We start from the raw sequence: 14,734 nt of genomic DNA on the forward strand, positions 1-14,734 counted from the left end.
TTTGTTCTTTAAGACTCTCTATTTATTTAGTGAGTAATTAAACACATTTTTATCTTGTCTCTGAATCTGAAAAGCTTTTTTCTATAAAATGGAGAGAAAATGTTTTATTTTTACCTCCCCAGAGAGTTGTAAAAATTAGTGTGACTAAAAACGGGTAGTGTCAGAAATTTTGCTTATGAAAAAAATAAGCAAACATCACATCATTGTTCCGTTATAGTTTTACCAGCTACAATCTTAATGACTACCTTGAAGCATTGTCTTGTTGACAGACAATATGACAATTTTGCAAGTGTTCCTCTGTATGGCTGATTCCTGCACAAGCAGTTCTATTTGGGCTCATTGGAAAGACATTTAGATATTTCTCCTTATTGTCTGCCATTGCCTATAATAAAAGGGCATTTATTTTACATAAATTTTATAATTCTTAAATTCAGCTCAATTATTCCACCAAGTTCAAATAAATATCATTTTATACCTTCCAGGGAGTTATCTTTGGGAAAGAAACTATTAATTATCAGATTTGTCTGTTGGAAGTTAACTTATGATACCCAGAAAGCCCTACAGAATGCCTTTAAAATCATGCCTCTGTATAACTGAAATGGCTTCTGTCACTTGAATATCCTTCCTAACACATTTCCTAGCAAATAAAAATTTTCCTCCTAAAAATCATGATGTAGACCTTGTGGCTCAGAGGTTTAGTGATCATACGCTCACTGAGGGCCTAGGAAATCGCAGCTGCATTTAAGCGTGCCTTTCTTAGTGATGGAGTGAGAACACACTGATGATTTACAATGTGTCATGCTCTTTTATAAATATGAATATGAGATGCCATTATCTGGGATATCCTCTTCATATCCCAGTTGACTCACCACATTCCATTCTGCTACACTATGTGCCACCACAATGAGATTTAAGATGTTGGTTTATAGATCATGGTTTATCCAACTTGGTGTTTTCTACCAAGCTGTTTTCTAAGTATTTATTACTAAATACTTAACAGCCATCCATTGCTCTAAGAACAATATTGGATGCCATTGCTTAGTTGAGTGAATTCTCTACGTAATAACTAAAATAATTTTATTAAAACATAAATTATTCATGCCACACCTGTGCTTAAATCATTCTGGTGGCTTCTTATTGTACTGGAAAAGATTCTAAACTTCTTGAGAGAATATGGAAAGATTCTTTTTAGCTCTCTGATATCACTCTTTTGCCACTTTCTGCCTTATAGTCTAAGCTGTAATCACACTGATCATTTACTTCCTTGAACAAGCCAAGGTCTTTCCCAGCATAGATCTTTGCACCAGCCATTTCCCCTGCCTAGAATATCCATCACCTTTCTTTTCTTATGGCTGGCTCCTTTTAATCTTAAATGTAACTTCCTCAGAGAGGCCATCCTTGACCACTTAATCTAAAGCAAGTCTCTTCCATACTCTCTAACAGCACCCTGCTGTTTTATAGCATTTATCACAATCTGTAGTTAAAATTTATTTGTTCATATTTTTGTTTTCTATTTTCACTAGACCCTAAACTCCATGAAGGAAGGACTGTATGTATGTCTTATTTATGGCTCTAAACCTAGTATCTGGTACGTAATAAGTGCTCAGTAATATTTGTCAAATGAATGAATAGTAAGATATCCCCATTTCATTGCTCTGATGGCAGATTTTGCCTGGATACTTGAGAGTGTCAGTAACTTCTCCTGTTCAAAGTCTTCTTTCTCTGTCACAAAAGTCATGTGGAAGCTCACTTCGTCTGCTTCACTAGTGTTTGCTAAGCTGTTTATACAAGCATCTGAGTGAATGATGCAGGCAAGGGCTGCCCAGAAATCTGAAGGTTTGTTTAGACCTTGGTTATCACTCCAACCGAAAAGCAGAAAGAAGCAGCATATGTCATGAAAACAGCTTGAGTTTGTGTTGATACACTTGGGTTCACATGCTGCCTTCATTGTTTTCTAGCTGAGTGACTTTGGGCACGTTATTCACTATCCTAGAGCTTTAATTTCTTCATGTACAAACAAGCATAATTATATCTACCTTTCAAAGTTGTGCGAATTAAGTAAATGAACAGTGCCTAGGATAATTTCCAGCACAGAGAAGATATTAATAACCACAACGATTGCTATGACTGTCAGATATTGGACCAAGGATAATTTTATAAGTCACATAGTCTGATAAATATGGTATGTAACTTATTCTTTGCAAGGCATTTCTTTAATTTGGAGCACCACGTATCCTAAGGATGTAGACATTTTCATTTTTCTTCTTTCCTCTCTTTTCTCCCCACTAACTTGTTCAAGGCACTCTTCATTTCTTCATTCCTAAGGGTATAGATAATGGGGTTCAGCAGGGGGGTGACTGCAGTGAAAAACACAGATACTACCTTGTCCTCTGGGAGGCTGGTGGATGGGCGGGAATAGATGAAGATGCAGTGTCCCAGGAACAGTGTAACTACAGTGAGATGGGCTGCGCAGGTGGACAGGGCCTTCCACTTGCCCTTGGAGATCTGCTGCCTCAGACTCACCAGGATGACTGCGTAGGACACCACCAGGACCACAAAACAGACCACGGAGATCAGTCCACTGTTGGAGACAATGAGGATCTCAATAACATGGGTGTAAGTGCAGGCCAGCTTGATCACCTGAGGTACATCACAGAAGAAGTTGTCAATCTCATCAGGACCACAGTAGGGCAGTTTGATGGTAGGGGAGGTGAGGGCTATGGAGTGGATGGTCCCTCCTGTCCAGAGGGCCACAGCCAGCAGCACACATACCTTCCAGTTCATCACTATCATGTACTGCAGAGGTTTACAAATGGCCACATACCGATCATAGGCCATGACGGTGAGGAGGAAGATCTCTGTGCAGGCAAAGAGGTGCAGGCAGAACATCTGGGTCACACAGGCATCAAAAGAGATGAGCTTTTCCTCTGACCAGGTGTCTCTCAGCATCTTGAGGACAGTGACAGTAGAGTGGCAGACATCAATAAAGGACAGGTTGCTGAGGAAGAAATACATGGGAGTATGGAGCCGGTGGTCATAGATAATAGTTATGACAATGAGAACGTTCCCAATGAGTGTCAGGACATAAAAAATGAGGAACATGGAAAACATAGCTATCTGTGCCTTCTGATTTACAGATAAACCTCTAAGCCGAAAATATGTCACTAAAGAAGTTTGATTGAGTAGAACGGCCTCTTCCATTCTCTTTGTTAGACAACCTGTAAAGAATTAGAAAAAAAAAAGTCTAATATAACGCTTAGTATCTGCATCAATTATTTGGTCATTTAATTTCTTGTGCGTTTATGCCTTTTCTCTCCATCTAGAATTTATGGTAAAATATCTTGCATTTCTTTTAAAAATCCCCATTAACATCTTACGTGATGATACACCCGTAGTAGGTACTTAACATACACATTTGGAATAATAAAATAGAGAATCTTCATTCATTAAGAGATATAAAACAATCTTGAAGAGGGAGAGGAGAGACGGAAAGAGCAAACAAGTTATTTCTCCTTTAATGTAGTAAGATACCAACGCTTAGATTTAGGTTATGGATTTTTACAGGAGAAGAAGTTAAGATTCTCTTTAACTCAAATACATAATTTGTTCAAGGCTACACAAATCTGGTCCCTGAACATAGGTTTTTTTTTTTTAATAGTCCTGTAGACTGCACTTTTCATCAACCCAAACCACTTGCTCAGCTGTTGGCTTTGCCATGGGCTCTGAGACTGTAATTTCCACGATATAACTTCCAGAGGGCAGAAGCTTTGTACCAAGCTACTGGACAATTGGCAATGTGGCTGTGATGTTCTTGAACAATTATTTAGAGAAGGCAGGATAAAACCCTGGAAGCCTTGGAAAATGTGGAAGTTGACCTCTCCTCCACCCCTCAGCTGAGGGCAGACTTATTCTTAAAGTGGGAGTCAAGATCCAAGCCTAATAGCATTACCATCTTGATTAGATTACTCTAGCTCTTTTCAAAGTCACGTTCTGTTGTCTGACTTACTGGCCCACAAGTGAAACGAAAATAGTTATTTTCTTTTAAATTAGCCTATGACTCAAGAACCACAATTTTTTAAAATAACGAGTATATGCATTATAGTCACAGGATTTTAGTCCTTAAAGGGACTTGAGAGTTGACATAATCTATTTTTCTTTTCATTTTACAAATAGAGAAAATGAGGCACAGAGAGGCAAATCAACTGGTCCAAGGTTACATGGAACTGGAGTCACAGCTGGGTCTAGAGCTCAGGTCTCCCGACTCTTGGTTCGGGCTTTCTCCACTCTACCACCACTCTCATCTGAATTTTTGTGGTAGTTGGTAGAATCAGGGAGTGAAGCAGAATGTGTCTTAGTGGCCTCTCTCTTCCTGTCCTTGGTGTCCTGAGTCAGATTGTGGGGCAGGTTTAGGGGGACTATGAGGTATCTCTCTTTTCTAGCTTTCCTCCTCCACGCTGCTGCCCTGACACACACAGCCTTCTGGGGTGGCCCACCCAAGGAAGCTGTCGCTCTTGGTTGCTTGGGCCCCATGATCCTTGCTACTTCCTTCCTATTATGAGTGACTACTGGAGATTTATATCATCCCTCAAGATCAGGCTGTCTGGCAGACTAATGAGTCAACCCCACACTGCTTGTGAAAATAGGCTAGAGAAGGCTCTTTATCTCCTCTTAGCTCTCTCTTTCTCCTCAAATATGTCCTATACCTTATCATGCCGGCCTTCTGAGATAGCAGCCCTTTTTGTTGTCCGTGTCAGAGGAATGACTAATAGTAGTGTCAAACCAAGGAACTGGAAAAGCAGTTCTGTGGCAAAGAAGATATTTTTGGGGCCAGAGAAGTCTTTCAGTTAACACTTAAAAATTAAACTCACTGTGTCCAGTGTTTGGATTAATATTTACAGCAGCATCTAAAGATAACCATAGATTAATTTTACTGTTTAGAAATTTTTCTTTAAGTATTCATTTGAAGCTTTTGCTCCAAGAAGTGATTTTAAGTGTTACTGATTTACACTTGTTTTCATGGTTGCAAAATTCAAAGCTGAAGAGCTGACCAAGAATGGGGCTAGGATTTTATTCAGTATGGGAAATTTCACCTGCACAGACTGAAAAGGGTGTGCAGATCAAGAACTAGGTCTGAAATGAAGACTTCTGTTCTCTCCTCATAGAATATGAATATACATTTTAAACTAAACCTTTTCCATAATTATCACTTTTTTCTATTTCTGTGGAGCCACAGGAAAAAAATGTTTTGAAAAATGGAGCTGTGTTCAACTGCAGTAGAAACAATATGGTGCACAAGAAGCACCATATTGCTTCTTGTTTATTGCATACATTTCAGGGAAATGGGGAAAGATGATTAAGAACAAAAATAAAATCCAACTAAAATATCTAAAAAAGTCACCTGGGTTGTTTCTGATGCTCTTAGTACCTCCAAAAGTAACAGAAGTGTCAGTCCTGCACTTTCAATATCAAGACTTTTATCTTCCAGTAGAAATAACAACTTATTTGAAGTTGGACAAGTCAGATAACCCCATTTACCTTGCTTTTTCCAATAAGAAAGGTGAGAGCCCTTGAAGTTCCCTCCTTAGGTCTTGTTCACAGTTTTGGTGATGTCACAGTAGATGTATTTGGTGATATTTTCTGGTAAAAGGTACTATTTCCCGCTGTCTGTAAAAATCACACCTTTGTAGCTATATTATTATCATATTTTTCAATATGTCAAAATATGTAACCCTGCAGCAAGATTTTCAAGGATTGGTTTCCAATTAACAGAAAATGTAGTACAGAAATAATATATATTTTTTCACTTTTCCAGATTGTAGTGGTGAGTAGAAGAGATTAAAAGCCACAATCAAGCCCGGGCAACATGGCGAAACCCTGTCTCTACAAAAAATACAAAAAATTAGCTGGACATGTTGGCTTACACCTGTGGTTCCAGCTGCTCAGGAGGCTGAGGCAGGAGGATTTCTTGAATCCAGGAGGTCAAGGCTGCAGTGAGCCATGATTTTCCCACTGCACTCCATCCTGAGCAACACAGCGACCCGGTCCAAAAAAAAAAAAAAAAAAAAAAAGTCAGCCACTTTTGCAAGCCCTTCAGGTTTATTAGGACACTTCCGACACAAAACTTGATCTAATTATTCAGAAAACCAGTGTGGCAGAAGCATCCTATTTCCTTTACAGCACACTGTTTAGGTGCAAGTTTTGTATTGCCAGTTTCAGGTGGATTATTCCACCTTCAAGTACTGAAGGGGAATCTGTAGAGAAAGAAGCACCAGCAGCTGTAGTGTTGGTGTTGTTCTACCTGCATTATATAGGCTTTATGTCCTTAGGAACTTTTAAGCAATGACATCAGCTTGCCCTACTCACTAGTTAAGAAAAGTGAATTCTGTGGGGAATGAAGTTACAGACTTTGCAATAATAATGAAGAGAATTTAATGAGAAAAACAGTACTTAAATATCTAAATCTTTAGGATGTATTTATATATGGTTAAATTAACTACTATTTAGTGATTGCCTACTATGTGCTAAGTATTAGGTAATAGGCTTTCATGTTTTCTTATTTAACTCATATAAAAATACAGAGATGAGAGAAGGATAATGAAGTTTTTTTTTTTTTTAGATGGAGTCTTGCTCTGTCACCCAGGCTGGAGTACAGTGGCACAATCTCTGCTCACTGCAGGCTCCGCCCCCAGGGTTTACGCCCTTCTCCTGCCTCAGCCTCCTGTTTAGCTGGGACTACAGGCGCCCACCATCTTGCCCGGCTGATTTTTTGTATTTTTAGTAGAAACGGGGTTTCACCGTGTTAGCCAGGATGGTATTGATCTCCTGACCTCGTGATGCGCCTGCCTCAGCCTCCCAAAGTGCTGGGATTACAGGTGTGAGCCACCGCACCCGGCCGAAGTCAAAATTTTAGTCAGCTCTCTGACAGAGAGATTAAGTGCTTTGACTCTAGAGCAGATTGGGTGCAAATTCCAATGTCCTAGATGTGTTAATTGGAGCAAGTTATTTAGCTTCTCTGGTCCTTAGATTTTCCATCCATAAGCATGAATAATAATAAAACTTTTTAGAACTCTTAAAATCTTTGTAAAGCATGTAGCTCTTAGCATATTAATATAATTATGTTAAATGCAATTCAAACAAACAAACAAACAAAAAAACAGCCGACCATCACTACCAGTCAACATTTTTGGCTTCATTATTTTGGATAACAGTGAAAATTTAGAACCTCTTGTTCCAATTCTCTTTTTGCTTTCTCTCTTTAGATAGATGAGCTTGGTTGTTTAAATTGGTGAAAGAAGACTCCAAATGAGAGGTATGAAGATTATACTTTCAGTTTGAATTTCAAGACTGAATAGTTTTGTGGGATGGTTAGGATATCTTAAATAAAGGGTATGGAGCATAAAATAAATCTTATAGCCAACTCTCCATGTGACAGTGTGTAGAAGAGATGGTAATAAGAATGAACATATCAGAAGTTACAGAAAATGCTTTCTCCTAAGGCCTTGTGGCTTGGGCTTCTTTTCCCTAGTTTTCTTGTTTGATTCATTATCACTGATCAAAGTCCAGACTTGGCTGTAATGAAGAACCTGTAGCTTCCAGAACTTTACAGTTATTGCCACTTGGTTACTGTGGGACTTGTATTGTCACTGTAATAGCCTTGGAAATCAGGGGACACATTAAGAAGAGGGATATGCTGGCTGTACTAATTATCTGTTAAAACAAACAAAATATGGCCTGAGAAGGACTCTGTACTTCTATATTTGAGTCCTTGTGGATGACCTGTAACCTAGCTTAATAGGCAGACAAGACTGAAAACCTAACTTAGGAGTATGCACCTGTAACAATAGCTGAGTTTTGGCCAATCCCAGCGGCCATACTTCAACCACTCATAGACTGCTAAGTGTTCAAACTGTGTTCAAATAAGGCAAATGTCAACCTGGTGCACCAATCCAGCTGTTTCTATACCTCACTTCTGATTTCTGTACTTCATTTCCCCTTTTCTTTTGTCTATAAATCTTCTTCCACCATGTGGCTGTGCTAGAGTCTCTCTGAATCTGCTCTGATTCTGGGGGCTGCCTGATTTGCGAATGATACTTTGCTCAAATAAACTTCTTTCAATTTAATTTGGCTGAAGCTTTTCTTTTAATAAATGGTGTCAGAAGTGGGATCTGAAGTAGACCTTCTAACAACCTCTAAAATTGCTGAGTGAACAAGCAAGGTACCTGATGAATGTATTTGTATCCTTTGATGTCAGAATGGCTGGGTGGCTCAGGCCTGTAATCCCAGCACTTTGGGAGGCCAAGGTGGGCGGATCACGAGGTCAGGAGGAGATCGAGACCATGGTGAAACCCCAACTCTACTAAAAATACAAAAAATTAGCCAGGGGCAGTGGTGGGTGCCTGTAGTCCCAGCTACTCTGGAGACTGAGGCAGGAGAATGGCATGAACCCGGGAGGCGGAGCTTGCAGTGAGCCAAGATTGTGCCACTGCACTCCAGCCTGGGCGACAGAGCGAGACTCTGTCTCAAAAAAAAAAAAAAACAAAACAGAGGGCTCCTCAAAATTAAATCTGCCAACTGTTTTGTTACTATCCTGATCCAAAGGAAACAGACTGCAGCACCAATTGGCTGACTTCGAGTAAGTAGTGGGGTACATTTTACCTGAGTAAAGGATGGGATTGCGTTGGAGGCCCTCCCCTCAGTAAAGTCCCTCTTGGTTAAAAATGGATTAAAGATGACAGGGCTCAACCAGGGGCAAGTTTGAGCCTTGCCAGTTCAATATTGCATGCTAAGCAGAGTGGCTAATGTCTACATTTTGTCACATGTATTTTGCTCCGTCCAGAATGCCAAATGTTAATTTGGTTACCCTACACAACCCCTTGGGCAGCATCCTACAACATTGAGAAAATTTTGCCTGTGGTTCCATGATTTTTTGTGTATGTGCTTGGCCCCCGGGACTACAGTATGTTTCAGGTAAGGGGAACTCAGGAACTTAACATGCTGGCAAAAGGGTAAGAATTTCTTACCAGTCAGACTTCTGGCCTCTGTTTCCCTGTGCCTCTCTTTCCTTGTGCAAACTGGGAAAGTTCTGGCCTCTCTTTCCCTGTGCTAACTGGTTGAATGAATGGTAAAAAATCACTGTTTATCTTCTGTAAAGTTTTGATTAATGGAAAAAAGGATTTATGAGGCTAGTCTTAAGCTGTAGCGAATCTGGTATGCTTTATGTGTCTTCCTGTATCATTCTGTCATAAAGGGGTACTTTAGGATTCAACATGAGCTTTAAAGCCCATAAGCCCACTGCTCAAGATGGCCCAGAAAGCTGGTCAGTAACAAACTTTGCTGCAGGATCCTGAAACAAAAAAACTGGGTAAGGTCTCCAAATTGTTTTGTGTCTTTGGGAGCTTGACCTTGTGACAATGTGGTGGTACTTTCTCTTGCTCTCTGCCTTCCAGGGAAAAGGAATTTTAGGGTTCATGTCATAGTTAGCTCTAAAAATTATCTTGAGTAGTTAAAAGCCTTTGCAAACTCAAAATTAGCTACTCTAGACTCCTTCTGGGATGGGCAATGGAGACTTCCCAGTGCTGTAGCTCAGTAGCTAAGATTTTGTTCTTTCACAATGGTGGCTTGGATTCAATCCTGGCTTAGGAAATGAATACTTTCTGGTTGATATCTGTGTGACCTTTATCATTTGTTAATTCTCTTCCTCTCCATGAACAACTTCTGACTTCCCTTCTTGAATTTTCCTTTCTTTGAGCTACCTTTGAAGAGTCTAGATTTTGTGAAAACTGCATGTTTTTCTAGCCCTCTTTCTTGAAGGGCTCTGCCCTAAGGCCAGAATTAAGAAACTGGCAAATAAAACATCTAACAACTACTGGATCTTCTTCTGTCTGTCTGTGTATTTATGTATGTGTTGTGTGTGTGATGTTTATATAAAAGATCTCTAATTAATTGGCATAAAAATAAGCTCTTAAATCAAATATTTTGAAAGAAAGATAAAAATCCTAATGTCTTTTAGTTCATGTAACTTTAGTAATCTTTGGGAAATAAAAACAGCTTTAAAGATTATTGGTGAAATAAAGACATTTGGTCTAAACTAGGCAGGTCAGATATTAGGTTTATTAAATGCTTTAAGATCATGAACTGTTTTGACTTTTGAAAATTGTTCAATTTACCTACCTTGAAGACATTAGATTCTAGATAAGGCCTGGGGACATATGGAATTAGCAATGCCCCTTAGCCATGCAAAGAAGGTTATAAAGAAAAGAGATTTTTATGTAAGAAAGAATATTGTATGGTAAATTCTTGTCCTAAAGTAAAATAACTGGTTATTTAAAAAGAGAGGTGTTTAGGACAAGTCAGAAAGTCCAAGCATGCTGTAGATGAAAGTCTGTAAGTCATGAAAGGATTCGTGAAAGGAAATCTGTTCACTGAAAGCAAAAGTTGCTGAGTTACCATTATAAGATGTGATTGAAATTACTGAAAAAAATAGTTTTACGTGCAAGGTATGTGAGGATAGTAAAATGTGTTTTTGGCAAAAGATTATAAGAAGGCATGGGAATGTAAATTTTTGCCTAGTTTAGAGGGTTAAAGGATTGTTTTAAATTAAGTTAGAATAAACTAAAAGCTTGAACAAGGTGTAGAAGGGTTGTAAAAATTAATCTTGTAAAAGAAATTCTGTGTGTGAACATATTGACTAAATTTAAAGCAGTATTATTTGTTTTTTTGTAAATTGAACATCAAAATAAAAGCACAAACAGGAGTTTCTTAAAGCACTCATCTGCTCTTTAACAAAAATTTGTAAAGGGTTATAAAAGGTTTATCAGAATCTCACCTTATGGTCACACTGATGAAGTTTGGATAGATTTGTCTATAATTTATCCAAATTATATATAATTTGTTTTATTAAGAATTGGGGTTGACATTAATAATATACTAATGCAAGGGTAAAATTTGGCTTTCTCTCTTGAACAAGATTTTCATGTAATATTAAAGGATAATGAAAGATTTTTCTTTGCCTTTTGAGTAAACTACTGAAAAAAGGGAAAGACGAGACAGATTGATTGGAAAGCTAAGTCTGTCCTTTATCAATGAGTAAAGGTTTTTGTCTTTTGAAAACTTTTGAGTCATCATTTGGCTAAATGAATGACTTATGGTAATCTGGAATACTGGTTCATAATGTTAAGTGTTTTAAACCTTTAACATATTTAATAGGCTTCTCAAAATCAAATTTCAGCTTCAAAATTGTCTTTTCTGACCTCTAATTTTGAGATGATACAGAGGGCTCTTGAAGCATCTAAAAGAGAGATAAACAGGATTACTTGACATGTTCAGTTACATGGGATTGTCAAAATGAAAACAATGTTTAATCTTCTTCAGTTTATATTTTAGTGAATAATAATATATTTCAAAATTTTTTGGATTTCTAAAATTCTGATATGTCTGAGCATATGCTATCAATCATAATTATGGTTATTTTTATTATAGACCACAGAAATAACCACATTTCCTTGTCAGTTCTGTCTTTATGGCTATTTAAAGTCATTTCCAAAGGTAATTGCATAATGCTGATGCAATTTCTAAAAATTTCACAAGCACACAAAATCCTAAAATATGATGTCTTTTAGGAGATGCATGAAAGGATGGAAAGGACCCTGAAAAGCACTCTTGAATACAGGTTTCTAATAACTTTAAAATCACATCATGGGTAAAATTCCCCAATTTCCCCAGAATTGGACTGGGTAAGAATTCCTGAAACTTTAATAAAAAGACTGACTGGTTTATAAAACTGCTTACCCCAGTAGAACAAAAATTAATTAAATACCGAGAAAATACTTTGCCAGATTTTCATGCTAACTCAGCCAATATTAAAATTGTTGAGACATACAATTTGAATGAACTCCATGGTCTAAGTGAAATTACCAATGACAACCCATCAGTTACCAGTGTTATGTACCTAAGTCAAAGAAACAACTGGTATTCAAGAGGACATAAGACTGGTGTTAAGCATGGACTCATGGAGAACCAGGAAGGCTGCCTTGTCCTTCCTGAATCCTTAAAGCTTTTATTAAAGGTTCTGCATTTCATGACCCATCATGGAAAAGATAAAATGATCCAAATTACATGCATACTGGTGTGGTGACTTATACATTGCTAAAATAGTTTGTAACCAGTATTTGGTTTGTTAAATCCATATTCCTGGGAAGACAACCAAAGCTTCAGGTACATTTGGCTACCCGATGGGCCATTTAAACATTTATAAAGGGATTTCATTCAATTGCCATTTTTGATGCATGTTTTCTGTTTGTATAAAAGCTTTCCCATGCAAGAGGGCTGATGTTATAACATTATATTATTATGCTACAGTGTATTTTCACCTGGTAAAGAAAGGTTTTTATGATTTCCTGAGGACAATCAGCCCCTACACAATCTACAACCCAAAGATTGGATCTTCTGAGAACATCAGAGAAAGACTGTCCTTGACATCCACACTATAGCAAAACTTTGGAACTTTGAACTTTGGGTTCATAATCTCACAATTGAGAAGGGTCCCTCCACACTCTTGGAACTGTATATCCATTGGAACCCTTAAAGTAAAGCTAACCAGGGAAATTTCTCCCCAGAAGAAGATGCCATCCTTGATATAAACAGCTTTTCCCAAGATCACAGATCAAGACTTCTACTATTATGAGACTCTTTGAATACTTTTTCCTTGTTTATGCCTCTGTGAACAATAGAAATGAAAAGGGCATCTGTTGTGTGCACTTATATGATATGCTTTTATTCATAAATGATTTTGAAGCCAGCCTTACACATGAATAACTTTATACCTTTACAGATAAAAAAATGAAAGCCCATTGTAGGTGAGAAACTTTAATGGTACATATGCTGCTGCATAGTCAGTCAGAAACAGCACATTGATTCACTCCTCTTAACCCACAACATGGGCTAAAGAGAATGTTGCTAGGAGGTCTTCACTCTTCTAACAGGCATCATTTGTTAGGTCATTTTTCTGTGGTTTGAAGTAAAAGAGGCAATGATTAGAAATGTATCCCTCATGATAGGCACTACAGCAGATTCTACTGCAAAGACTATGCTTACACAACAGACTTTAAAGTTTCTTGTGACAGTTATGCTAAACAGTAGAATTGGCTAAACAGAGAAGAATCTGTGCAGCTGCTGGCACTTGTGGCCTAGGAAGAAATACGTTGAGTATTATAGAGATTCAGTTGTAGGGGATTAACAAAAAGATCACTTAGTTAAGCAAGTGGATTCTTTATCTAGCTCATTCTTTGATCTATTTGATTTTAGGTGGTTTGGTTTATGGGGAACCTGGGTAAGAAGCATACTCCAAACTCTTGGTATTATCCTCCCAACAGTTATCACAGTAGTCTTTCTGGTGCACTATATTCTCTTGAAGGTTTTAAATGTTTGCATGCAGCCATCTCTAGAATGTCAAACGGTCTCTCTTCAATTGGAATGACAAAAGCTGAAGTAAACGTGTGACCATGAGGACACCATAAACTATGAATGACATGCTGATACCAGAAACCCAAAATGATGGTAACTGAGAGTGGCACTAAGGCCTTAAGTTTGGTCACACTCTCACCTAAGTGAGAATCTGGCCAAAAAGGGGGAATTTTTTAGAACAAAATTATGGGAGGCCATGGTATTGGACTAAGCTCACGCACTAGACCCCAACAGACCAAACCAAACCAAAATGGAGTTGCTTATGCTAAATTTGATGTAATGAAACTAAGACTTTAAGGACACACATAAATTCTAGAAAAGACCAGGTTTTGTTTTTCTCCTGCAAACAGAACATTTCAGCATAAGGAGGTACCCACTACTCAGTCCTTGTTCTCTCCTTGGAAAACTCACTGTTCTACTGTTTCCCAGTGTGTTTGAAGACCAAATAAGTACATTTATGATGGTGATCGTGACATCAGTGACTGAAGTTTTGGTCAATCTCTCAAAATTGAGAAAATGACCAAAAGTTGGGAATTGTTAAAGCAACCTAAATATAGCCTGAGAAAGACTACATACTTCTATATGTGAGTTTTTGTGGATGAACTGTAACCTAGCTTAATTGAAAACCTTACTTAGGAGTATGTGCCTGTAACAATAGCTGAGTCTTGGCCAATCCCAGGGCCATACTTCAACCACTCATAGACTGCAAAGTGTTCAAACTCTGTTCAAATAAGGCAAATGCCAACCTGTAACCAATCTAACTGTTTCTATACCTCACTCCTGACTTATGTACTTCATTTTCTTTTTTTTCATCTATAAACCTTCTTCCACCACATGGCTGCACTGGAGTCTGTCTGATTCTGCTGTGATTCTGGGGGCTGCCCAATTTGTGAATAGTTCATTTCTCAATTAAACTCCTTTAAATTTAATTTGGCTGAAATTTTTCTCTTAACACCTCTGTACTTTTGGAATAGAAGTACTTTATCATAGGCATGACATATCAAGGGCAATACAGAAAATGATGTTCAGTTGATTGTAAGGCAATTACTCTCACCACTTTGTTAGTAAAATGCAAGATTGAGAATTAATCTTTGACTGTCTTATATCAGAGTTCTCTGCTTTCCCCCAACCCGTTGGTGGTCTTTCTCCCCAGCCCATGACTTTTTTCTGACTATACACAGATGGCCTCTGAGGTGTCCCACTAAGGCTTTTCTTCCCTGAAAGTAAGTCCCTCTTATTCCAAAATGTATTCCACAGAATAAATGAAAACACT

At 38.1% G+C, this 14,734-nt stretch overlaps 1 protein-coding gene across 1 annotated transcript; it reads right to left on the reverse strand.

The window, feature by feature from the left end:
- Positions 1-2,243: 2,243 nt before the first annotated feature.
- LOC134759965 (olfactory receptor 4E1) lies at positions 2,244-3,201 on the reverse strand. Its single transcript, XM_063715326.1, has one exon. The coding sequence runs from the start codon at positions 3,199-3,201 to the stop codon at positions 2,254-2,256; it is 948 nt and encodes a 315-aa protein (XP_063571396.1). The 3' UTR covers positions 2,244-2,253.
- Positions 3,202-14,734: the final 11,533 nt, after the last annotated feature.

Source organism: Pongo abelii, chromosome 15, assembly GCF_028885655.2.
Source record: "Pongo abelii isolate AG06213 chromosome 15, NHGRI_mPonAbe1-v2.0_pri, whole genome shotgun sequence".
Taxonomy (NCBI): domain Eukaryota; kingdom Metazoa; phylum Chordata; class Mammalia; order Primates; family Hominidae; genus Pongo; species Pongo abelii.

What these genes read in the sequence shown, in the direction of transcription:
- LOC134759965 (XM_063715326.1), bottom strand. Translation starts at nt 3,201, where the DNA reads ATGGAAGAGGCCGTTCTACTCAATCAAACTTCTTTAGTGACATATTTT.